The sequence below is a fragment of the Aulonocara sp. 'chitande type north' Nkhata Bay genome, linkage group LG7, assembly GCF_057382095.1.
Source record: "Aulonocara sp. 'chitande type north' Nkhata Bay isolate Kocher_YH1m ecotype deep benthic linkage group LG7, A_spYH_male_GT1.1, whole genome shotgun sequence".
In the NCBI taxonomy this organism is placed as follows: domain Eukaryota; kingdom Metazoa; phylum Chordata; class Actinopteri; order Cichliformes; family Cichlidae; genus Aulonocara; species Aulonocara sp. 'chitande type north' Nkhata Bay.
Genome location: NC_141350.1, coordinates 65,772,075 through 65,798,724, shown reverse-complemented (window position 1 = coordinate 65,798,724; position 26,650 = coordinate 65,772,075). Strand labels below are relative to the sequence as shown.

The 26,650-nt window shown below is 41.2% G+C and overlaps 2 protein-coding genes across 4 annotated transcripts in view; both read left to right on the top strand.

Moving 5' to 3' along the window:
* ldhd (lactate dehydrogenase D) overlaps positions 1-4,160 on the top strand; it is a 53,761-nt gene extending 49,601 nt beyond the window's left edge. For all 3 annotated transcript variants that reach the window (XM_086302011.1, XM_086302014.1, XM_086302012.1), the window contains exon 11: positions 1,212-4,160. In XM_086302011.1, coding sequence (XP_086158137.1) covers positions 1,212-1,392 — 181 coding nt within the window. In that variant the 3' untranslated portion in view covers positions 1,393-4,160. The remainder of the gene's footprint in view (positions 1-1,211) is intronic.
* Positions 4,161-6,086: 1,926 nt separating this feature from the next.
* The window catches only part of znrf1 (zinc and ring finger 1), a 63,982-nt gene continuing 43,418 nt past the window's right edge, over positions 6,087-26,650 (top strand). The window contains exon 1 of the mRNA XM_086302015.1: positions 6,087-7,160. Coding sequence (XP_086158141.1) covers positions 6,767-7,160 — 394 coding nt within the window. The 5' untranslated portion in view covers positions 6,087-6,766. The remainder of the gene's footprint in view (positions 7,161-26,650) is intronic.

Here is a 26,650-nt window from a genome sequence, read left to right as displayed (position 1 = left end):
ACATACAGTTCATGCCCACATGGACCAGCTTCAAGTAGAAACCAGCCCTGCATTCTGTGCAGCTCGAGGAGAGACTTTAAAGCTCCGCCCACCCCCGTGACTGAGCTCGCAGATGTCGTTAACATGATCAAAGTGATAAAATGATTACAGAGTAATCTTGACTGTTTTTAACGTGTATCTGAACGAACACTCCTCTGAAAAGGTTATTATCGCATACAGTAGTAATCAGCTACATGGTAACACTAAAATTACCATTAAAAAACATTTATTGTACTAGCAAAAGACATAGACAGGAGCCTCGAACCACCTGACAGCTGCTGTAATGTTTTATTTATACTTCCTTCAGATCCCATCAAGCAGACACACATTGTTACTGAATACCAGATGTTCTTACTAACAGTAATCTCCTTTTTTTTAAGTCTTATTGGTTGAGCGCGTATGCCTCATGTACCTGTCAGGCAGCCTGGCCTCACTGCTCCATTTTAGCAACTTTCCTTGTTATTACCTTCATTGTCAGTCTCTCTTCAACACGTTTCTCTTCACCCTAATCCTCCCCACACTCGCCGTAATCCTCCTTACTCCGCTTGCTTATCTTCAAACAAATTCCTCCCCGTTGGAATCGCGCTCTCGCCCATCTCTCTCGGTTAATATTGATTCCAGAGGGCCAAACGTTTAAGTCTTGGGACTTGCAAAGACTTGTGGGCTGTCTTTCTATAGATGGAGGGGTTTAGCTATGTACCAATACAATCTTCTCAAAATCTGTTTTCAAAGACTTTAAACACCACCAGCTATGCCAGGGTCAGGCTCAGACCACAGAGGGTAATGGCATAGAGGATTAGATGGAAGAAAGCCACAGCTCACCTGAATTAGACCTGAGCGAAGGCAGCGGAGACTCCAATGCACAAAACAACTCTAACTCCCGTCCTTCTCCTTTTAAGCCATCTTTCTTCTGATTGGCTGCCCCTTTTCCAACAGCAGGTGGGTGGGGCTTCTGTGCTGTGGACCATGAATTGGCCATATTAAAAATATACACTCTGTATTGCGTCATATAGAGCCAAGAAAACACAGCCTGAAGCCTGAGCTTCTGGCTCACAGCGATTACTTTCGTATGAATGTTTGTGGATAGAAAGTGAAACATTTTGAAACATTTGTAAAGGTTTCAGAAAACTTTCAAACTTTTTGCTCCTAAAAAATGTATTTGCTTCTTGCAGGCGAGCCTTGGCCATGGATGGTACGTGTACAGGGGAGCATGGAGTGGGTTTAGGAAAAAGGGCGCTGCTGTGCGAGGAGATGGGGCCTGTGGGCATCCAGGTCATGCAGAGTCTCAAGGACGCCCTCGACCCAAACAACCTGATGAATCCTGGGAAAATCCTGCAGCGAGAAGAGCCATGAGCAGCGTGTCCATCTGAGTGAAGTTTGTGGACGCACCTCTGTTAAAGGAGCACAAGCAAACATATGAAATCATTGAAGCAGTGATTTGCAAATTCAGTTAAATCAAGAAAGCTATACGTGTTTTGTGGGATTTCTCACGAATGTTCCTACATGCACCAGAAAACCTGACTCTTGGAAAATGATGAGTGTTAATAGAATCCTTTTTGCTAACTCCAAATTTGAGTTTTTAAGGAAGACCTGGTCTGTTGTTGCAGACCAGCATTATGTAAAGATTATCTTCCACAGATCCTTTCTTTTTGTGTCATTAAAATTAATGTCTAATATGTGGACTCACTCCAAGTGCTGTTCAACCTGTTTATTGCCTGCTGAATACATTTCATTGAAAGTAGACACTACAGTTTATTATGCTTTTGCTTTTGTAAACACTTTACCTAACTGCAGATGAGCATTTTGACACAGGACTCCATTATTCTATTGATTTGCATAGCTGTTTAAAGAGTATCTAGAATTCAGCGACTATATGTTGTGTACTTTAAATAAATCACAGTATGCAATGGTTTCAGTGAAATCCTTGACCATGATGACCTACATAAAGAAACTGAAAGTTTTTGTTAATTCACAGAATGTAATGTAGGATGAATGTCCATGGGTGAGGTCTGCATCAGCAGGAAAAGCTGAAAAACCTGTTAAGATATATTTAAAAGTCCAAAATCTTTGCCCTCTTTCACATTTTTCAAAGCTATACAGTGGGACAGATCCATCTTTGACGACCTGATTCTAGGCCCCAGGCCTTATCTTTGACCTCCCTGATATAGGTTGTCAGGAGGTCATTAATGACAAAAGTACAGTAACTTCTAATAATTTGGAGCGCTGCATTTGAGCGCTACAAAGTTGGCTATTGTTAAGAAGCTACATAAAAGTGAGAAAAGCAAACATGTTAGCTTTTCAGCATGTTAAATTCATTTCACTGTCCGCTAACCTGAATGGAGGCAGCTTTCAAGGAAGCGAGCAAACTTCAAGTAATTTAAGTTGCCATCATTTGGATTCACTGCGTTTTATGTCACAAACCATTAAACAAGAAAATTATCAGAGCCAAATGAACCTTCAGGCGTCTTTGTACCTGGATTTCTTCCTTCTGTCTGTGATGAAGCAACGCTCTACACCACCACACGGTGTCAGTGGTGCATCCTTGAGAGACAAACCTGCAGCGTGTCAGCCAGAAGATCAAAATATAATGCTCATTTCTGCCTCGGCAGCTTTGTAACTATTGTTTTCCCAGCTTGCAGCCACTAACTGAACATTAAGAAAGACGTGAAGAGCACTAACACACTCGCACAGCCACTGAGCTACAATCAAATCTCCTTTTAAATAAAAACACTGCGTGACTTTGTTATAGCTCACTCTGAGTTCTGTTTATTTTATTCTTATTGATTTGCATAGCTGTTTAAGCAGTCTACAGTTCAGTGACTATTTCCTGCAGCCTTTCTAATAAGTCATATTTGTTTTCCGTGAAATCCTTGACGATGGTTCAGGAGGCCTTTAAAAAAGATGCATTGAAACTTATAATTAATAACAACCACAAAATGATCACAAAGAGACCATGCATTCATTTAAAAAGACAAAAGAAGAAAATAAATAAGTGCAATATACATTCTAAAGTTATATTTCATGTGGGTTTGAAAAAAATCCACACATGCAAAAGAAAAACGCTATTTTCTCCCCATTTTACCTGAAAAAAATATACAAATATAGCAGAAATGGGCTGGTAATCCAGTTTTCACCACCTCTGTTAAGTGGCCTTTTATGACTAAACTAACTAATGATGATATGTTGAGAATGTTATTAAGGGTGTTAATGAATCCTTTACTTCATTAGGGTATTTTTGGTAATCCACTCATTGAGAGTTAATGTTTAGTTATACTTTAATAAACAGATTTTTGACTCAGATTCTTCACAGCTGCGGACCAAACATGTCAAATTTGTTAACATTAAATAAAGTTAGAAGTCACGTTTCCTTTATAAATGTATTAAATGTATATGGGCAACTTGTTAAAAGGTGGCACTAAAATTTTCTTGGTTATGGATTCGCTGGAACTATTAAAAAGAAAACTGGCTGAGAACCTGCTTACACTGTGTTTTTGTGAGCTTGATTTTTTTTATTATACTGGTGCAGTGTGTGTGTGTGTGTGTGTGTGTGTGTGTGAGAGAGAGAGAGAGAGAGAGAGAGAGCATGAGAAGCAAGGGAAGCATTTTAGTTTTACTAACACGTTGATTTCTTATCCTCTGTGTCAAAAAGCAGTTTTTCCTCTTCTAATTTTTCCTGTGTGGAGACTGTGTAGCAAACCTTGTTTCTTTTATTCATTTTACATTCTGTGTGTGATGTTGTCTGTTATCAGTGTTACTAAGATCTCATGTTAAACCTCTACACCAGTGATTTCTACTCATTTTGGGCCTTTTATCCAGACCTGTCATATTAGTATAATCACCAACACACTGCTCATGTTTCAGTGTTTTATATTTATCTAACATGGCTCATTTTTTTGCTTTGTTATTATATACTTTACATTTACTTAACTGTTTTTACATTTTGAATGCTGTCATCATAACTGTTTTAAGCGTTCATCCATTACCTTTATGAGCATTAATACTGAAAATCAAAACTACAAGTGAATTAAATATTTCATGTCTAACTGACTAATTGAATCCATATTTGCTTATTTATTACTTCTTAGTACTGCATTAGAGCCTATCACAGCAGCTGTAATGGGATGAGACGTGGGGCTATTCTGAAATTAATAAAATAAATAAATAAAAATCTTTATTTTCTTTGGAAGAAAATAAATTTTACATTTATATTTATTATTTCTGTATGTTGTTCTGGTTCCCATATTCCTTGAATTTGCAGGGTCTGGACAGCAGCCTTTGTAATCTTATAGAATATTCAGGTTTTTAATCTTCCTCTAAGATTTCTCAGTGTTTTATTATAAATGTATGACTTTAAGCCCTAAAAAACATTTTTCTCAAAATATTACCCCCAACTCCTTCTACCCAGTTTTTTTTAATTATTGTGAGTTCATGAGGAGCCCTCACAGTTTGTGTTGTACATGTACAATGACAATAAAGGGCTATTGTAGTCTATATTATTCCTTTATCTAGAATAGTCACAATATGTCATCATAACTTGGTGCCTTTAGATAATTATTTATTAATAGTAGCTAACCATGGAGCTGTACATTACCACTGTTTCTTTAACAATGTATTCATTAGCCTGATTTAATAATGTGGCCTGTATTTTGACCTTTGCCCCTCATTTCAGGGATTTTTTACTTTAAGCTGTATTTTTGTTTTTATCCCTTATTCCACTATTTTGCAGCGGTGCTTTAAATCAGCTGGAGCTGATTGTGTGTGTCTGGCTTTGTGTGTGTTTACATGCCTGTGGAGCAGAGAGGGATCCATTTATAGGCTTGCTGTCATTATAGCGGGATAGATTAACACCTACTGTACTGTAAGTACTCAACAATAGTTTACCTTATTGGGTAGTAAACCCAAGAAGGCTGCACGAGTCTGACTTTGTTTTACTGTGGAAGAACAAAGAGCCAAGGAGAATATAACCAGCCTAATTACACACACAGACACACACATGCAGGATTAAACGGAGCAGGCCTAATCCCAAACCAAACATGGTCACCAGTGATCCCAATAACTTAGCATACAGGATGGTGGCAAAATCTGTGAATAGCCTGGTAATGACATCAGTCTGCAGGACTAAAGACTTAAGGCCTGACCTTGTGGGGCAGCAGCAGAGGAGCATCGACGATGCAGAAGAAAAGGGGTTAATTAATGTTTTAATTAAGAATTTAATCTGAGAGGGGATTCACCAACCATTCAGATATATTCCCAGAATGTTTTAATCCAGACTCTTTAAGACCTGTGACTGTTTATATACAGTGCTTTCCTCCTCAGTGCATCATTGTAAACCATAGTTTTATAATGGTGAACACAAAAATATGATATACAGCTCTGGAGTTGTAAAAACAATAGAGTTCAAAGTTTTAACAAACAAGGACTCCCCTTCATAAACCTCAAAGTGGTTCGGTCCACATCCTGCTGCATCTTTTACCTTGCAAAGGTGAACTGAAAGGATGTCAGTAGAATTAAACATATTAATGCTGCTGTACGGACTTTATTCTGGAGGTCAGCCCACCATGAAAATCATCAGAACTTAAAGACTTGACTGGATTTTCAAATCATTTTCAGACTGTTTCGTGACATTTTTTAATTTCTCATATAGATAGTTATTCCTCAATTCGTCCAAAATCCAGCACGATACCACGATAACCATAAAGTGACTGTCTGATAATGTAGAAACTTCATAGCTAGAGCCGATATATCTGTGACAGGACAGATACTGGACGATAACTAACGAGCGATCAGAGCAGTTTAAAATTATTCTGTCTTTGTGTATTTTTATGTCAGTTCTTTTGTTTCCTTTGTTTGTTTGCTTTTTCTTTCGGCTACCTGGTGCGTTCCCCCTCCACCGCCGTCACACCTGTCCTGTCCTAAAATGCCCCATAATCCAACATGTGAAAAAAAAGAAAGAAAAACAGGCCAATCCCATGTCGGGGAATTAGAAACGGCGTGCATCTGTCTCCCATACTGTCTGTATTTATGATCCGAGCCTGCGCACTAAGCGCGTCCATTGTCTGGCCAGCAGCAGCAGCAGCGGCTGAGGCGGAGCGGAGAGGAGCGGAGCGCCGATCTGAGCGCAGGGGAGCGGCTTCACTGTGACCCCGATCTCCGGGGGGTGGGAAAAAAAGCGAGCCCACCAGACCGGACGGACGACGTCATTTATTTGTGTGTGTGCGCGCGTGTGTGTGTCAGAGACAGACCGTCGTTTTGCTGGCGGTCAGACAGACAGCAACAGTTGTCACGATGTCTGAGATCAGATGAGGGCAGAGCAGCGGAGGGAACACTGCGGCGCTGCTGTGATCCGGGCCGGCCGCCTGCGATGAGACAGCCGCGTTAACCAGCCGGGACAGCAGGGCAGCAGCGCAGCGCGCGCATCTGTTCGCGGAGCGCGGATTTCGGCGTCAGTCAAACGCTCTCCGCTCGTTCCTCCCGGTGGTGTGTGCGGGTGAGGTGAATCCAGACGTCAGGGCTGGCTCATGTTCCGCTCAGCAGGGAAACGGGCTGTTGCGTCTGCGGAGAGTCAGAGCTGACGAGCCTGCCGACACACACGGACGGATAGGCAGGCAGGCAGGCCGACAGACAGACAGGAGCGAGGGGAGGGGGGCACAGCCTGCCCTCTGCGGATCGAGCCGAGCCCCCTCCTGTACCCACCCAGAACCCCCACCCACTCCTCTCCCCGCTTTGGATGGGGGGAAAGCAGAGCACGGCGGGGCGGCCCCGGGGTGCTTTTCCCGGTGTCTCTACGGATGACAGCGCGGTGCCACCCTCGGCCCACTTTGGTCACTACCGGCCGAGCGGCACCATGGGCCTGCGGAGCCGCTCGGTGAGCTCCGTGGCTGGGATGGGCATCGAACACAGTCCCGCCGTGCCCTTCGGCTTCTACACCCCAAGAGGAACGGACTCGGATCGAGCCGGAGGGGGGTCAGGGGGCACTACCGCGGCCCCTCACGGGACCGGCTACCAGGACACTGGGGGCGGAGGGCACCACACGGACGGGGTGCTGTATCTGGGGTCCCGGGGGTCGCTGGCTGACACCTTGCCCCTGCACATCGCACCCCGCTGGTTCAGCGCGCACAGCGGTAAGGTCTGCAGGCCACACACACACACACACACACACACACACACACACACACACACACACACACACACACACACACACACACACACACACTGTTAACCAGCAGATATTCGGGGGACGGCTGACGGATTAATCATCACACAAAAAAGCACGAACACATTCCCACGGACACCTGCTCCTACTGCCAGACACCTACCTTGTTTACCTGCAGGTAGGCTGCTGAACGACACCAATGCGGTGCCCATAAATTTCACCGCAATCACGGGGAAGTTAAGCCCGAGGACGCACTCAGAAACAAGCAGAAAGGAGGCTTTTGTCTGAGAAAAATAAGACTGCCCTGTATGGAAAACATGTTGTGCTTCACGTTCTCTCCGCTGGCTGTAGGGAAAAAAAATCTGGGGCACTGGGATGAATTTTTTCAGCAAGAAACTGGAGATGTCGATGTTTCATCATTGGTGATGAAATGTGTTTAAAGCTCATTTCTGTGTGCGGATGTTTTGGGGAGAACATAGTCACCGCTGCGCCGTCTGCGTAGGTCATTGCTTGTTGTGTGAAATGACTCTAATAAGCCTGTTGCCAAATCTGGCTGGGTGAATTAGCCCAGCGATTATAGGGGAGAGAGGGAGGGAGGATGGATGGGGGGGGAGGAAGGGCTGAGAGGGCTGTTCATGCTCATCATCGGCTTACCACCCTGCACAATATGTCTGTGTGCGCCTGAACACAGCTGCACACTCACAGGTATATGTAGGTCTGATGTCGGGCGCCTCCTCACACTCACAGTGAATATCAGTTTGGCTGTTTCCTGTGGCGCTTAGAAGGAACAGCAGCACTTCAGAGACGAAAAGAGAATCAGCTGGCACATAAATCTGATCCTTCTGAAATCTTAGAGGGTCATTTGCACTTAGAAATGCCAATCTCACCGCTTTCAGTGGTGTTAAAACACAATTTATTGTTATCATCATTATTATTTTACAGCTGGTCATGTAACATTATAAGCTGTGTAGACCTGCCATGTCAAACTCATTTGAGTTTATGACCAAATCACATTGGTTATACGTGATTTATGACCATACATAACAAATGTGATTTCAGTTGATTAGTAGTATGAACTGCACAAACTGAGTCATCTTTTTTAAATACAAGTGCAAACGTCTGGGGGTTTAGGGAGCCAACCTTACCCACCAGAAACAACGCTTAGCCACATATCCATCTTTGGATGTAGTATAACTTTGTGTATTCAAATATTTAATAAGTAATTGAGGAACCTTATAAACACTGTCTTCTCTCCATTACACAAAGCAGCCTCAGCCTGGTCCCCAGGCTCTCATTATCAGCGCTCTGACCGGCTCATGGAAAGAGAATAACAAGTTGGATGTCAGTATACATGTTGTTTGCACCTGGCCTACATTGTCCGGTGACTCCAATGTGCTCTCATAACCAGGTTGGAGGATCGGAGTGTAAAACTGGAGAAATGAGCAAAAATATGTAAATATTAAACAGACAGGAAGCAGAAGCATGATCACGGCTGAACAACCTTTGATTTTCAGCAGATCTATTGGGTTTCTGTAGAGTTCACCAAGTTAAGCTTATGACTCACACCAGTACATTCACCATTACAATAAAGAATGGAAGGATTACTGAAGGGCCTGCTGTGCACAAGGCTAAGGGGAACATAGGTCCATTAGTCCACCACAAAAAACCACAAAGAGGTCCAAAGTGTCCATAAAGAGATGCAAAATCACTGGAGAAAGGAGAAACAAAACAACCATAAACATAAAGTTATGCAAAAATACAAAACGTCAATAAAGAGACTGTGCATAATAGCTACAGAGAGAAATAAGATGTCCATAATGAGATGCAAAATAACCATAAAGATATGCAAAGAGACACAAAACGAATGCACAGAAAAATAAAACGCCCACAGCTACAAATAAGCTCAAAATAGAGATGCAAAGCATCAATACAGAAAGTAGAAACAGTTACAAAGATATGGACAATAAATATAAAGAGATGCAAAAATGCCATAAAGAGATGTAAAAAAGCCTCGAACATACAAAATGCTCATAGAGAAGGCAGAAATCATGATAGAGAGATGGAGAGTATTTAAAAAGAGATGCATGACAGCTACAGACAGATCCCAAACTTCCATAACACAATGTAACGTGACTCTGAAGAGATGCAGGGTAGATGCAAAGAGCTGCAGAAACATGCAAAATTATCCGAGTCAGAAAACAGCTCCAACTACAAAACGGCAGAAAAAGTGACACGAAGGTTGCAAACTAGCATGTGAGGAAGGCAGCTCTGACCAAAATGTCACCGTTTTAATGCTGTAATAAAAAAACTGGTTGCTTTTGTTGCAAGTTTTGCTATTTTTCATCTGTCTACGCTTTAGCACGGCTTTTGGTTTATAACTTTTCTCGGCTGGGTTTTATTCTGGGTGTTTTTCTTGGCTGCATTTAGAACCACAATAGAGCTGTGTCAGAAAATCCAGGACCCTCATTTATTTCCACTGCGAGCGCACAGTGGGGTGCCACCGCAAAGGGCCCCGGCAAGAAAACGCCCGTAATCTGTCAGAAAAAGTCCATCCCGGTTCAAAATGATCAGCGTCACTGAGCTTTTCACCGTCAGCCAAAACCATGCGTGAAACTGTCTGTATTTAATAGACAAGATCAAAAGATCACTGTCGCCTGCTTTTTTAGCTTTTATTCTCATTTATTCATTGACCTGAAAATCTTTGGTCACAACTTGTTTTCAAAGGTTAGCAGGAACTTTTTTGTCAGGTGGGAATTTGTGTTTATTCCCGTCGTGCACAGATGCTTTATGTAATCACGCAGCTCGGAAACCGTTACACTGTCGTTCTGATCAGGACTCTCATCAGACCACATCCTAAAGTTCAATTAAGCTGTTAGCACGTAGCATCATGCTACATAATACTATAGTCCTAGTAGTGTAACTACATAACATTATTTTGCACAGTATGATTTGTTTTCTTCCTTTCTCTGCACATTTATTACCAAAAGCCTTGAACCATTCCAGCAATCAAAAGAACTGCCCTTGAAATCAGACAGCATAAAGGATTTATTACTCTAATTACCTGAGGTCGACCCCATCTAGCAGATTCTCTTTCTTTGAAAACAGCAGGGTGACAAAAACATCACAATTAAATCTTAATGTTCAAAGCAGTGCGTCTCACCTTGCTGTCTGTAATCAAAGGCCTCACACGCAGCCGCTGGTCTGTAGGGAAAAATGGCTGTGACTGGTTGGTGCGTGGCTGGAGGTTGCTGCCATTAATTTGGTACTAAAGAGGTGTACAAGGCTGCCTGCAGATTGCTGCAGTTGGCAGCAGTCAGTATGGAAAATGACAACATGTCAAGCAGGTTGAAATCTCTTAAAAGTGTGAAAGCAGAAACGGAGAAGTTTGCTTTTGAAAATAAAAGTTCCGCCTTTTCAAATGCATTGGTTGCAGCGGTGCAGCACGCTCTTTGCAGCAACCACTTGGCAACTGGTTGGGGAGTGGAATATGTGTTTTTTCTTAGTGGCCGGTGTTTGCTGTGTCTGTAGTCTTCATGTTTCTGCACCTTTGGGCTCATCTGCCTCCATCTCACCCAATCCCAACATCCTCTCTGTCACGATAAACGCTCTGCCCGTCCTTCTTCTGTTGTATTCTAGGCAAAAGACGGATGCAACTGAATTTTAACAAGCCTCTGTGTGTATTTAAAAACTGCTGTCAGGGAGGCGCAGTTACAACATAGTGATGGGAAAACATGTTTTATCAGCTCACCATATTGCTCATGTATCTGTATCTGTTTTACAGCTCAAATTTAGGAAGGAAAATATTTAAATATAAAGTTTATGGTATACACTATTTATTTATTGACATGACTGCAATGATTGCTGCTGGGAATGCTAATTTAAAGTGTTATCAGAACAAGTCTGCAGCTCCCCCAGGGGGCAGCTCCCAGCTGTGAGCGTGGTGTAGAACTTTGGGTTTTTCCTGCAGGCTGTCACTCTAAATGTTTAGAGCTGCTTCTACAGTATTACATACAGTCTGGGAAGCACATGGATCCAAGCTACGATTACCTCGCACTAGTTTTTATAAGTAAAAAGCTGCGCCCATCCCGTCCTTGTGTTTGGACACAGGTTTTTACTTATTTGTGGCGCTATCGCTAAATCGAGTTAGTCGTTATTAAAATGAACTAGTTGTGTCAATTTTCTCAAATTTCACGTCATTGTTAGCTTTGCTAAGTTTCCTCTCACACCGACATCAACCTCACAAACTCTGTTGTTGTGATTTTCTGCTATATAAATAAAGCTGAATTAAAAAGATTGTGATGCAGGTGAAAAGTAGCAGTTCTGACAGAACATGAGTTACTTTGTTTTGATTTCGTGGACAAATATGGACAAAAGAGTAATTTTTAAAGTAAAAATAACGCAGTGCAGGAGCAGCAGAAATATATATATAGTTTTCATGGTGTTCATGGTGTTAACAGGTTTGGGTTAAAGACAAAGAGCAGACTGTCGGCTGATCTCGTTAGACTGATTTGCTCCATTACAAAATCACCAAGTTATGTCGAACTCTGTGCAGCATCAGCTCATGTACATGTTCTTCTTCAAACACACTTTATGATCCTTCAGCGATGATTTAGAAAAAATTTTTTTTTCCAAAAAAACAGGGAAACTCTTAAATACCAGAGCAGATAAAAATACTCACACTTCAAACGAATGCTCATTTGTGGCTTTTGTGGACCATGAAAATGCCACATTTCTTGGTAAAATGGATTACTTAAATTTTTTTATTATGAAGCTTAACTGTAGCATTACACAGATGCAATAATAAAATGGGCTTTGAAGGAATATCTTCTGCAAATCAGGTCTGTTTAGGCGTCTGAGACGAAAACATAAGAGCCACAGGTGCGACTTGGAAAAGCTCGATCGAGTTCGCCAGAACGGACTGACCATCTTTTTAAAACAGACAGTTTATGATTTGTTTGTTGCTCTCTATGAATCTGCTGTCAGATTTGCTGTATAGACGTTGCTGAAGTACAAGAGAACGTTTGAAGACACTACGGTGCCCCTGTGCCAGTGCAACAGGATTAATGGTTAATACAGATGTAAATATAAGAATCCTTCCATAGATTCCTTGAATCACTTGCCTCTTTTTATATGAGGGCTCTGCTTTACCACATTTGGAAGCTCATTTGAAGTTTGGGCTCCTTGTACAAATGTCCAGAGATGCAGATGTCATCATTATTTTACAAAATAGCCAACGACAGTGCTGGGATGTCCTTTCGGTCCTTTTAGCTACTTAGATAAGTCACCTTTTTTATTACAAGGACAAACATGTCTGTGCGCCACCTCTACTACCTTTGGTATCAACCTGGGACTGAAGTAGCAATCCTCACTTTGTCCCTCTAAGGATTGTATAGGAATTTCTTTTACTTATGTATTAATCACATTATTTTATTGTATGATGTCTTGGTGCCACTGGACTTTAACATGTCTCACACTCACACAGTAAGACAAATGGTGGGGGTCCAGTAAGGAAGTTGGGGGAAGCAGACAGCTCCACAGGTAGAGTCTTGTCTCTTCGAGGACTCTGGGAGGTAGCAAGGGAGTGTGAACCTTAAGGTGTGAAACAGCTGTGTACTGCCTTTTGTTCCTGAAGAAGGTATTTAACTGAGAGCCATGTTAGACTCAGGGAGACTCTGCTGATCGTCTGCCCCGCGGTCATGTAGGCTCTCCACAAGCTTGGTTGTCTGTTCTTTGTGTGTTTTGATTAAAGAATGTTAGCTATCGCTCACCGCTCATCTGCAGGCTTTATTTAAATGGAAAACTTCCACAACAGGGTCCAACAGTATCTATACGTCTACATACACAAATCCTTGTTTTATCCTTCGATGAAAACACATCTGCTGTGGAAAATGTCTGTTAATCAGACAGGCCACACGTGCCTCCATCCCTTTGCCCTTGGGAGGTCGGTGTGTGTTTGTGAACACGGTAGAGAGCGAGCGCAGGGGGAGAGCAACGCCAGCCTCAAAATCATCATCACAAGGGAGAACAGATTGTGTCTTTGAAATTCAAGTAAAGGCCAGTGATAACGCAAAAGTGTGTGTGTGTGTGTGCGCTGAGCTATTCAGATGCTAAGAGATCCAGGCTAATGTTTATCATGACACAGTCCAGTACGAGCTTTGCAATTGCATTTTAATGTGACCTCGCCTCACGTCTTGCCTCAAGATCGCGTTAGGTTGCTTCATCCTCGCATCCATGTTCGGTCCCCAGCAGGTGGAGGTCAAACAGGCCACACGCTGAGCCGCATCACGTGGCTTCTGCTTGAGTCTGGATTTGGGGATTTTTACAACGTTCATTCATGTTTTTGCAGCAGCTTCATCTCACTAGCCCTCTGCTGACAGAACACATGGCAACGGGCATCTGTGCGAGTCGGACCCCACAGCGAGGAACTGCTGTGTTGTGTCTGCAGCGGGTATTTGGATATTCAGTAACAAGCGGCGTGATGAAGTGTTTCATGTTTAAAGAAGAAGTGATCCTGCAAACTTCAAAGCAGATTTTGATAGCTGTTTAATGGCTTCATATATTTAAAAATAGCTCAAAAGTGCTTATAATATCAGCTTTTCTCAATCAATATTTGTGGGGTTGGATTTTAGGTCATTCAAACATGTCACAGATCACCTTTTTGATGTTTTATAGTCTGATTAAGGTTGGATTTCAGGAAGATGCTAAGCCATGTATGCATGTACAATACAGTTACAATAATTTAAAGTTCAACAATGGATAATAATTTGTTTTTTTTTCATGTGAAAAGTGCAAAGTGTTGCATAAGTTAGCACGGATACAATTTGAATATTAATATTTAAGTAAGTAAGTTGGGGAAAAATGCATTTTGTGTTCACTCCGACGTATCCAAGGCAGAAACGGTTTTTTATGGACATAAAAATGTGGCCTGCAAAAGTTAAGTAACAGAAACCAGTCTTGTTTCATAACACTTGTGTTTTTTCTGCTTCGCTTTGGTCTTGTATGTAAAAGGCTTTCTTCAGTTCTTAATTGCTTTCATTACTTCCAACGTTCCACATCTGCTGCCAGTGAGAAGCATGAAAGGCCGAACAGTTTGAAAAGGGTTTGAACTTGGAGACCTTCCTTTAATGCTGGAGTGTCTGTAATTAATATGTCAAAAAAACAGACAGATGTGACAGAATGGCGAAGAGAGGCACACCAGACTGAATGAATCATTAAAGGAAACGGACAGAAAAGAATAAATCTGTTCATTGTTGTGAGATGTCAGCGTGATGTAACTGAAGGACAGCAGAGAGAGAGCGCAGGAAATGTTGTGACGAATAAAGACAGTTTAACTATTCAGTCCCCATTTTTACACTCATGCTGCTCTCATCTGTGTACTATAGCGGTAGCACAACTAAAACCCAAGTTATGACATCCATAAACGCCGATATTGAATCTGAAATTGGTGGAGAATTTTGAACTTGAATTAGGTGTAGTGCAAAAAAGTTTAGAATGCAGTTAGAAAAATATAGCCTACTAATATTTAGCTAAGAGCACAAAAGGTAGGCTACTGATAAAAAGCTTCCGGTTGTTGTTCTTGTTGCTAGCAGGAAAAAGTAGAGTGCCCTCTGGTGGACAAGCCGTGCAATGTCAACACTCAGAGCACGGATGAAATCCTTACTTTTTAAATTAGAATTTGTCAGCTATTATAAATATTGATACTGATGGATGTTTGTGGAGGAGCGTGGGGATAGTTATAACATTTCTTAACATCTTTTAATAATAACAGTAATTAATTAGTCATACAATTAATTAACTAGACCCCCATCCCTGAACTGGATAAGCAGAAGAAAATGGATAATGAGGCTCTGGCTCAGTGGCCCTGTTAGGATGTTGGTGGTCTTTATCTACTCGACTGACATAGATAGGTTAGAACCGTCTCCACCTAAAGCAAATTCAAAGACTTCATGTGAAGTTTGGTGAGGCACAGGTGTACAAGAAAATTTGCAAATCTCTCAGTGAAGTAACACGTCTGACTTCACAGTACAGCCTAGCGCTTTGGCGAGCCTTTTATTACTGTATCCATCGGTCAGAGTCACAGTCATCCTTAGACCAACAGGCCTCCCCTCTACCCTCCTGCCTCTTTATCGGCATAGCCTTTCAATACAGCATCAGTGCTTAATCAATACACCATTTGCACTTTTTTTCTGACCAGCAAGTTTAATCCCTGCCGGCTCTGACTGCGAATTCCCCAGCGGTAAATGGCAAGTGGAAAAGCATTTCTAAAGCTTGATTACATCGCCTGCTTGAACAGAACAGGGCAGAAAACAATGGAACAAACTCAGTACAATCAGAGGCCTTTGCAGATGCTTCACAAATGTCCCAAGACCACAGAGGGGCTCATTTGCCCATTTCTTACAGGGAAGAGCAGAAGTGATGAGCTGGCTGCTTATTTGAAGAATACTTTTAAGTGATTTGAATTACTGGAGTGCTGAGCTCAATAAGACTTTTATATCGGCATCCAAATTTTTTGGATGTAAATTTGTCGTGTAACATATAAGCAAACCAAATGGTTTGCTTTTTTGTAAAAAAAATGTGTCGTTTTAAAAAACATCCCAAAAAATTGAGTTAATGTGAAGCAATGATGAGCTGGTCCCGATTTTTCTACACAAGAAAAGAATGAAATGAAGATTCTGGGTTCATCCAATTCTCCAGAGAAGGCAGCAGCAGGGAGCATTTCTTACATATTTCAGGATGTCAGTGGGGCAGTTTGAGCTCGTGTTGACAGAGTTGGGACCACATCTGTGTGTCTGAAGTAGGACAGTGTTATTTTACTATTTCTATATCGTTTGAAAATTCACTACCAGTGTGTGTTTTGAGCTACTTCTGCCCTTGTTGCCAAATGGAGCGATCTGATTGGTCATATGGAGCTTGATCAAAAAAATAAATAAATCTGAAAATTTATCCTGTAAAATTATGTTTTTGGTTTTAACAGCTCCATTAAGAACAGGTGAGTAAAAAATATTTTTCACAAATTGTGTTTGGTGGTCTGCTGTGTAAAACCTTTACTAATATATTCATTGCCAGGGACGTCCCCATCTTTATATGGAACACATTCGATTATCTAATGCTAGCTAGCTAAGCAAATAACGTGAAAATGTAAAAGTAATTTTGATGATTTAAAATTAGATTTATTTGATGTATAGTAACAAGTGAAAGCTGCAGAGTTTGATCCTTAGAGGAGACACAAGTCAGTTTGAGGTTGCGTCAGGAAGAGCAGCCTGCGTAAAAATGGCAGGACAGAAGAATAAGACATTGCAATCATGTAGTTTATGCTAAAACGCACACCTGGAGCGTACAGGCCTCTTAGTAGCCCAACTTTAAAGAAATTCTACTCGCAAATCTCATACTGGGTTTAGTATCTAAACTGCTTCAGCCTGCATACAGTTTCTAGTGCCTCTGCTGCTTTGCAACCCACCTCCACCTCACCTCCTTTGTGCTAGTTAAGCTGTTTCGGATTCAACAGTTTGTTGTCACTGATGCCTGTTTTGTTCTCTGAGAGGGTCTTAGGCACCTCTTCTCTGATCTTTTAGCTCTTTGAACATGCGCCACACTTACAAACAGAACTTCAGTGATGTACATTCATACTATATTGGTCCTGACAGGATTATATTCCCTGTTATTGTTGACCATTAACAATAGATCTGTGCTGTTCACATGCAGAGTTATTAAGTATGAAATAAAGGTTTGTAAACTCGTACCCAAATCAGTGAGTGTAGAAATCCATGGGCAGAGGAAAACACAATTTCACACTTCCACAAGCACACATACTGCAAAAATGCTATTGCACTGTTATACACACTCATAATAGACACAAACACACAGGAAAACAAAGCTTTTCTCTCTCTCTCTCTCACACACACACACACACACACACACACACACACACACACACACACACACACACACACACACACACTCTCAATGTCTCTCTCAGCCCCATCATTTCCTCTGACCCCTCTGCCCAGCCCCCCTCCCTGCACTCATCTCATGAGTGGATGTCTGCGTGCTATTGTTCTTAGATTACAGGCACATAAGCGAAGCTGTTGCCTTCATGGAGAGGTGCTTTTTCATTTAAATGTGATAAGCAGAAACATGCACACAACCGTTCGTTCCAAGACCCGCTCTCAGCTTAGACTAATAGGAAGGGTATTGAAAAAATAGGCGTGGCAACAGCAGAGAAGCACCTCCTACAGTCCGATCTGCCAAATCTGATTTTGGCTGATTTGAGTTTTCACTCTAAGAAATACAAATGAGAGCAAACATGAGTTGTGTAGTTTTTCTTGAAGGGAATTTTTATTTCGTGCCTATAATAAAACACAGACTAAATGAGTATTTGTAAATAAAAACTGAATGACAGCATGACGCTCTTTATCTTACATGTTTCCCACCTCTGTGTGGGGGGGTGTTGGGGGTGGAGCTTCTTACAGACACGTGTCAGACACAGGTGGCTGTCTGCTTCATCCCTTCATCCTCCGTGAGTCACAAACTGCTTTGTTTGTACAGTTGGGCCCTTTTGGAGCATTTTAATGAAATGATCTGAAATATTCTGGTGTTGCTGTGTGGAACAGTACACACACGAGCGTCAGCTTTTGTGAGTGAAATTATGGTATTTCTTTAGTCTGTATGCAGCAGTAGATAACAGGTACATGCAGAACTGAGTGCTGAGTTTAAAGACCTCCAAACCTCCTCTGACAATAACATCAGCACATCGTTTTGATCTTAGAGCATCATGGGATGGATTTGCATGAACGAGGAGCTCCTGTAGGTGTAAAGTGTCGGTGCCCAAGCATTTTTTTCCACATAGTTTACTGAGTGGAACAATCCTGTTGCCGTGTGCGGTGCAGCAGTTACAGTTATGAAGGCGACAGCTCATGAACCACTCACAGTCAGTCAGCCAAAAACCAGCCGATTCTGTTCAGAGGCCACTCTGTCGGAGTAATAGTTAAGATTAATATCCAGGTATGTAACATGCAGCAAGTCTTATTTCTCCCCTTACAACTGTGGCAAAGTTAACTTATTGTTGTTTTTCTTACATAAGAGAAAGAAATTCAGTTTCTCTGACTAAACTCATATATTAAAGAACACAAATGGTTATGTAATAACTCCTATATTGTTTTAAAATGAGCTGAAAAAACAATGAAACGAGGAAGCAAGGAAACAGAAGTATGATGAAACAGATTTACAAGGATACAGACAACAGTTTGAGGGCTTTGTGTTTTTATTTTTACTAAATTTACAAAGAAGTGTGGTTTGGGTTAAATGGTTCTTTAACATAAGATACGAGAAATGACCAAGAAAAGACAAAATAATCACACATGTACTGGTAACGACAACAGAGAGTCCCAAAATGACCACAAAGAGACAAAAAGCAACCATAAAGAGACACACAAAGACACCCTGGATGGTGAAAGTGGCACAAAAGCACACATAGACACAACATAAATGAATAAGAAAGAAAAAATAAAGAAACAAAAGCAAACTGAAAAAGTTGGAAATATGATTTTCTGTAATGGGTTTAGATTCTACGAGGCAAAAGGGAGTATTTCTATAATAACACAAAATACATAAAAATATGCAATAACACAAAAAAGGAGAGTGCAGGTTGAGTCTGGTAGACAGTGAGATTAGACGCTGCTGCTCGGGCCGGTGCTTGCATCATCATGTTCAGGATTTGGAGGGATGAAAAGATGCAGATTATTGACAAGTGTATAACGGCGTCCATACTCTGACACATGGATATGAAAATCTGTGAAGTGCTCCTTTGAACACTAAAATAAATCAGCACAGATCCTCCCACACATGCTTGCAGCAGCGCACACAAACAAATAAAAACACCACCCGCTGATGCACGGCGTACGTGGGACTCAATCAGAGCTGCTGCCGTCCATGCGATCGGTGAGTTGTGGCTGGATTTCACAGCAGAGGGTTTCAGAAACACGGGGATGGGGGGAACATCTGTGCCGCTGAACCGTCTGGTTGCGGGATTCGAGAATATAGGTCAGCACTGCAATTTATTTCTGTTTCCTCTGCCGCGCTCTCGCACACACTTCCCATCTTTCCTTGTCTCTTTCCTCTCTGTTAACTCAGCACACTGAATTCTCAGAGGAGGTTTGTAAGGACACACACAGACACACACAAATGCACACACACACACACCTACACACACAAACACACACAGACACTCTGAATACATGCAAGGACAGAATGAGATGACGGGGAATGAAGGAGAGTCTGCGAGGTTGGGAGATGGGATTTTTGTTGCTGTGACAACTACAATGCTGCCTATCGCTGTTGGTTGAATAAGCTCACTATGCACATGCACACACGCACACGTGTGCATGTACACACACGTGCATGTACACACACATGCATGTGCAGACAGACACGTGCACACATACAGCGTCACCTTTAGGAAAAGTTATCTCAATCCGACTATTCCTGAATTACTTTTGAAACAACCACAGTCACACACACACACACACACACACACACACACACACACACACACACACACACACACACACACACACACACAAACAGAATGCTACTTATCATGGCAGAATTACCCAAAGGGTCTAATGGGCAGAGGCCCGTTAGACACGTATAAAGGAACTAATATTCTTTTGTTGACCATAAAATAATCACAGTGAATGAAAAAAAAGACCACAAAAGGACTTAAAATGGTTACAAACAGACAAGATGACTACAGTTAGACCAGAATCAACCTTTGTTGTTACAGCACTTTGTGCACAACACAGCCATAAAAACAGAGAAAGAATCAGATATACAACTGTAGCACAAAACAAAAACTGCACCATTATTTAGCTTATTGTTCCTGACTAACACAGCCATCTTGTAACCTGACTCGGCTGCGATAGCTGGCACTGGGAGTGTGTAATTATGTAGAATGACAGCAAAAGGTGCTGTCAACACGTACAGTGCCAAAGCTTCGGGTCCATCCTCTAGTTTGTAGCTGAGTCCTGACTCTGAATGTTTAGAAGCATACCGGGCTTCATTCCTCCATGCACTCTGCATGGACATCTTTACTTTTCTGTACTGAATTCTTGGCCGAAGAATTATAAAATACTAATACTTGCATAACTAAATAAAAATTTGGTACATTACCAAAAAATAATTTACTGTTAGGTGAGATGAAGTGGTGGAGAAAGGTTTTTAGAACTATTACTTTAGCAATAAAACGGGATGAAAACACCTTACTACACATAAAGCTGTTGTGTTGGCAAGTTCTAGATAATGTATAAAAAATTAAAGTATTTATTCTGGAGAAAAATGTTCCCCAGCAGTGGTAAATGAGCTTGAGCTCATTTTAAACACGTCATACTCTATTTAATCTACAGCAATTCATCTTATTCTATAAAGGATATAAAAAGAAGCTGCTAATGAGCTCAGAAACAAATGCCGAGGTCTTGATTTTTGAAAAATTATTTTAAAATATTTTAATAAAAAAAGAAAATCACTGCTTGTTAACTGTCAGATAAAAGCATTAATGAAAAATGAAGATGTGTTGGGAAAACTGCTTGTTAAACTTAGATTTATCCTATATGCTAATCTGACAGTGATGACTAAGGCTGCACATGTTCCACTGCCTGTTTTATTAGACTGGATTTGACCTCTTCTCTCCATCATCAAGGCTAAAATACTCTGTCCCATGTTTGTCACATTACAATTACACAAGCAGCACCTGTCTTGTTAGTAGATTATGTGCTCCCTTAATCAGTCTGCCTGTTTGCAACCTGCTAATTTGCGCTGCTCTTGGTACATTGTGATGGTCATTACTGAAACAAACTGCCTGCCTCTGTGTTCACAAAGTGGCGCTTTGTTAGTGGATCACATGCAAATATTCCACTATCATTGCTGCAGTTTTTGATTGCAGCATCCTTTTAATTTGCTCGCTTAGTCATTCTCACACTGAGTAACCACAAAAAGAGAGACAAAACAAAGCTGCTGCTTTCACTGTGTTTGTTGCCCCTATAGAGGAAGAAGTACAAGGCCTGTAACGTGTCTGCGCACGGGCTTGGTGTTCCTATTATACATGCATTTGTTTTAAAAAAACAAAACAAATGAGCATAATGTAAGAAAAAGAGACAGAGCTAGAAAATAAGTGAGGAAGACACTCTGTTCTGTCCGCAAGCATTCATAACACCGTTTAAAAAGGTCATCAAAGGTTGGATCAGCCGTGCGGCTGCATGTCAACACCTTATGCACTGTAATTGCAAAGGCCTGGGCAATTATGAGCAGCGAGGGTTCAGCAGTCACCGTGGCAGTCAGTGGGCACGGCGACCGTTGCTATGGACAGCGCCTTAATGTCATCACAGCAGAGCAAAGAGACTTTCTAAAGATAAATCTGTGACTTGGGCAGCGAGTGGAGCAAGGAAAGGCAACTGCTTACAGGCAACGAGAGCGAGATATGAACACTTAACTCAGTCATATAAAGGCACGCTTGGATGTAGTGGCTTGCTTCTGTTATGTTTTTCACAACAACCTTGCTGCAGCGATCGTACTTCTATCCTTTTCATACATTCATCAATAGAAATCTTACAGAACATGAATATCTTTAAATGGATATTAGTTGGTATGTGCAAACATTTTCCTGTTGTGATAAATCACAGTGTGCTTCAGAACGGGCTTGCTTTCTCACGTATAAATCACTCCCCTAGTAGCATCAAGTGTCTCTTGAGTCAGAGCCGCCTTCTGCCCCCATAAATGGGGACAACGCAAATCCTCAGTTTGAGGCTTCGTCCTCTATCTTTTATGTACAGTCTCTGGCCTAGTGTTTGTCAAACATGCAAAATATTTTCTGGTTCTAGCTTTTCAAAATGCAAATGATCAAAGTTGCTGATTTACTGATTAGTTGAGTGACAGAAAATGAACAACTGTTGTGTAACTGAAGATCTTTGAGTTTCAAACTGCAATCAGATAAGAAAACGTTAAAACAGAAGGACATTGAGGTCGTCGTTTTCACTGGAATCTGACATTTTATAGACTGAACATTTGTCTAGCTCACAGTTTAATCAATAAATTATGATAGACAAAATCATGGTTCACTTTAAACTGCACTGACGAAACAAACAAACGTGTCGTTTGCTGTGTGACATCGTTTTCATGTCAGCAGAGAGGCTTTTTGATGTTTCAACATTATTGCGATGTTACATGTTGTGTTAGTAAGTTTCAACTGTACTCTGAGACCTTAAACTTGTTGCTGTACTACTTTCACAACCGACAGATATTATCAGTGTTTTCTTTCTCTGGTTGCTGTGTATGAAATGGGTTATTATTACAAGAATTTGGTACAAATTCAAGTTAATGCATCCAATGGATTGCAATGGAAAACCTTTTTGAATATACGAACAGATCGTCTGCTCAGTTTCATATCGATAGTCTATCCAGTGCAAAAACTCCACTACCAGTGGCATTAAATATTTGAATAACTAGTGACGTTTATGAACTTCAAGCTAAAAAGCAGAAAGTAGCATTAATAACAGTCACTGGAGAATATTATTCAACCTTAAACTAGTTAAAGAGGATCAGACTGATGTGGTGTAGCACCTCAAATAAACAATGAGGCAGAAAGTGTAACACTCACCAGCCAGAGCGAGTTATTTAGCCCGTGTATTTTAAATGGCACTGGTTCATTTTAAATCTGATCTGACAAACTATATATAGACAAGACAAAGACACGTGTCAAATGGTGTAAACCATTTTAAGACACCAGCAGAACAGGAGCAATAGTTCTGTAATAGGAGTGCGTAGACAGCAAAATTGCAGTTTCTGTATGTTTCTGTGCAGGTACATACTCGCACATATCTGATGAATCACGATGTGATGCACACTGTTTTTACACAGAGTCCAACAAAGAAAATGTTTCCAAGCTTTTAGTGGTTTTTACCAGATGGGGGAAAGAAGCTCAAACGTGATTATTGCACAGAGTCATTTCTTTCTAGCTGGAGCTGAAAATCAAATTCAATTTCTCAGTTAGCCGTCTATGGCATGAATTCTGAGGGGATTTTTGGAGAAGAAAAATATTTCCACTATCATTGCTGCAGGTCTTGATTGTGACATAATTTGAAATGACCTATAACTGACTTCGGATCTTCTAACAGTTACTCAAACCTGATTCTGGGCTCCGCTCTTACTCACTGTTATTCTTTTCAAGTTCACTGAAGAATGAGTTTAACTATCCAGTCACATCTGTCCTCCAATCAAAGGTTCTTGTGCCCATTTTCTGTAAGTTAGTACAAGTTTATGTTCGTGCAAGGTTTGCCTACTTATCCTGCCACTCCGTGCTGTCACAATGTTTAAACAGAGATTCTCCTGTAGATCCCAATCCCTGCTGCAACCAGAGATGGGCAGTAATCTGATTACTTTTTTCAAGTAACGAGTAAAGTAAGGGATTGCTATTGCAAAAAAGGTAATTAGATTACCGTTACTTTCCCGTAAGCACGCTGCGTTACTAAAACCGTGATTTTTTTGCGACAGTGTCTCATGACAATGATGTAAGCGAGTGAAACGTTTGTGGCAACAGCTGTGTGCAGATCAACAATGGATCATGTATCGAGTGCGGCAGCGAGTATGAGCGTGCAGCGTTTAAAGCGTGGAAGTACTGACCTTATTTTGAGTTTGATTCCGTAAAAAGTGACAAAAACATTAGCGTCCGCTGCTCACTGCGTGGGAAGAAAACTTCTTTTACACCGAAAAAAAACAACTTCCGAGCAAGTACCGACAGTACGCTGCCACGGGAATGTGAAATCCACAGATCCTTCCACTGACCGCTACGACACACCTGCACCAGGGTAAACCTCCGCCTGCCCCACTCCTGCTATACAGGTGAAAATAGAGCAACAGGACCGCTGAGACTTTGATTTTATTTATTTTCTGCTGTGTTTTACTTGCATCTATTTGAAAGAGTGAGTGTAAACACAAAAAACTATTTTATTTTATGTGCTGGAATGTGCAGAAAATAGGTTTAAATGTTAAACAAATTTCTTCCAGTCAGAGAATGTTACATATAATTTAATGTTTGCTTCATGCGTTAAGTTAAAAGATTAAAACTAATAAAACAATTTTCAAAAAGAGACTTTCATTTGATTACATTTTGTATGATGGATTATGCAGAAAAAATAGAATTGGGCTGAAAGATCTATCGCTTTATCATCTATTCAGGCTGTAAATCATGTTTTAAAACAGAAACTAAGTAACTAATTACTTTTGAAAATAAGTAATGAGTAAAGTAACAGGATTACCTTTTTTGGGGAAGTAATCAGTAATTAGTTACTGATTACTTTTTTCAAGTAACTTGAACAACACTGGCTGCAACACACCTGAACCAACCGAACTGAGTATTTTGACCATATGTGAAGTGATTATAAAGTTAAACAATTAAAAAAAGACCAAAATATATTTTATTCCAGGCTCCAAACTGGATTTTAATGCCATTCATGTGGACATTTTAACCCTGGAGTCTATGAGGTTTGGATCTTTTGGAACTGGCCTCTAGTGGCCATTATGGGAACTGCTGGATCTGGCACTTCAGCGCTTTGAAATTCATAATCCTTATTTACTGGATGTGTAAGAAATGCAACATAATGAGAGGGAATGTAACGGGCATTTTTAAAAATTCATTTTTTGTTACCTTTAAAGTAATCTACAGATAAACTGACAGATTTAAAAAAGGAGGACGTTGGAGCCCTCACTGATGCGTCGCTCATCTTACAGCTCATCTACATTTAATCGGTGTTGGGGGAGGAGCACGGTGTGAAGCTGCTCTGCGAAGGCTGTTCAGAGCCAGTTATGTTCACTGTGTTGTTTACTGTTCCCGTTCAGGCCCACTGTGGTCCCCGGAGAGGAGGGCTCGGAGGGGTTGATTGAGCATTCAGGGACTCTCGTTGTTGCAAACATCCTAATTTAACCCCCGGTGACGCTGGATTGCACAGACCCAAAGCGCAGTCCGTGCTGTCTTCAAGCTGCGGCCCGTCCTTTGTTCTTCCACGGTATAATTATCCTTTTCTCTGTCTTCACCTCCATCTGAGGTTACATTACCTCCCCGTGTAACAAACAAAACACGTTTCTCGCTTTTCTCGCATTTCTCCTCACACCCCCAACATCCATCCTCTCCTCTGTCTCTCCATCTCTCTATTTTCTCTTGTTCTGTCCTGTTCCCATGGAAACTGCTGGTCTTTCCGGTAAGGTAAGGAGAGTTTGTTGGCGAGAGTTGCGTTAGTTGTAAGTTGTGATGTAATCAACCTAACAGTTTCCAGGGCTGCCGTTTATGGTCACGACAGTGGTAGGCTGCTGACGATCGGGCCTCCTCCTGTCTGACTGTGAGGCTCAGTGCGGTACAGATCCTCCTTTCTGATTCCCATTATGTCTCCTTTTGTGTGTTCTTTTTGTGGAACCTTCATAAATTCCCTCGTTCAACACTTTCTATTAGTTATAAACTTTGAGGGGGAAAACCACAAGCGAGCTTAACCTCTCTTCCATTGTCCTGTTCTTCACTCACACTGGGTTTTTCATTTTCCTACAGGTACATCTGTGCTGCAACGCTGTCTCTTTCTCATTTCCCCTCTTAGTGGTTACCTGTGCATCTTATATGCTTTCAGGCCTGTTCCTCCACTGTCCTCTGTCACATTGGCATATGGTATATGTAACAAATCTAGGAGCTTCTTTGACAAATTCAAGACTTGGATATATCCTTAGCCAGGTAGCCTAAAATTGGTCTTTTGACTCTACCTTAATAATGTTAGTGTTACCTGTCAGAAGGTCTTGAGGATTAATGTTAACCTAATTAAGTTAGGCATTTGCTTTAGTCCTTTGTGTGTCTTTTTTCTTATCATTTGCCTTTTTTGCTCGCAGCTATGCTTGTCTGGCCTCAAGTTCACATCTTGTCTCTGTATGCTACCCACAGTTCCAGAAACCACATAGAGCGTGTAGACTTGCAGAGAGAGGAAAAGAGGTGTTTTCCAGGTTGGATGTCCGTGTAGGTCCATTCCTGTAGCACGTCTGACCAGCTGATCTGCATCAGTACAAACATTTGAATTTTATTAGATCCCTGTAATGTTTTACTTGCAGCCCTGCACTGAAATTTAAGGTCTGGCAGATAAAGTGAGCACAGTTACAGTAGACTTTGGAGTAAAATTAGAAAGCCATGATACAGAAACAAAAGTCTTTATTAAGGACTGAGCATGAAAGGTCTTACTGAAGCTTTGATATGATACAGCAGTTTGCTTTAATCAGTTTCCATTTTTCATTCCTTTTTTTAAGCTCCTACCATCCTCAAAAAGACAGGAAGTGAAGCTGGGAGTGACCAGGATGGAAAAGATTAGAAATGAGTACTACTACTAGTACTACTACTAGTACTACTACTACTAGAAGCCTTATTATTTCATCCCAAATCTATCC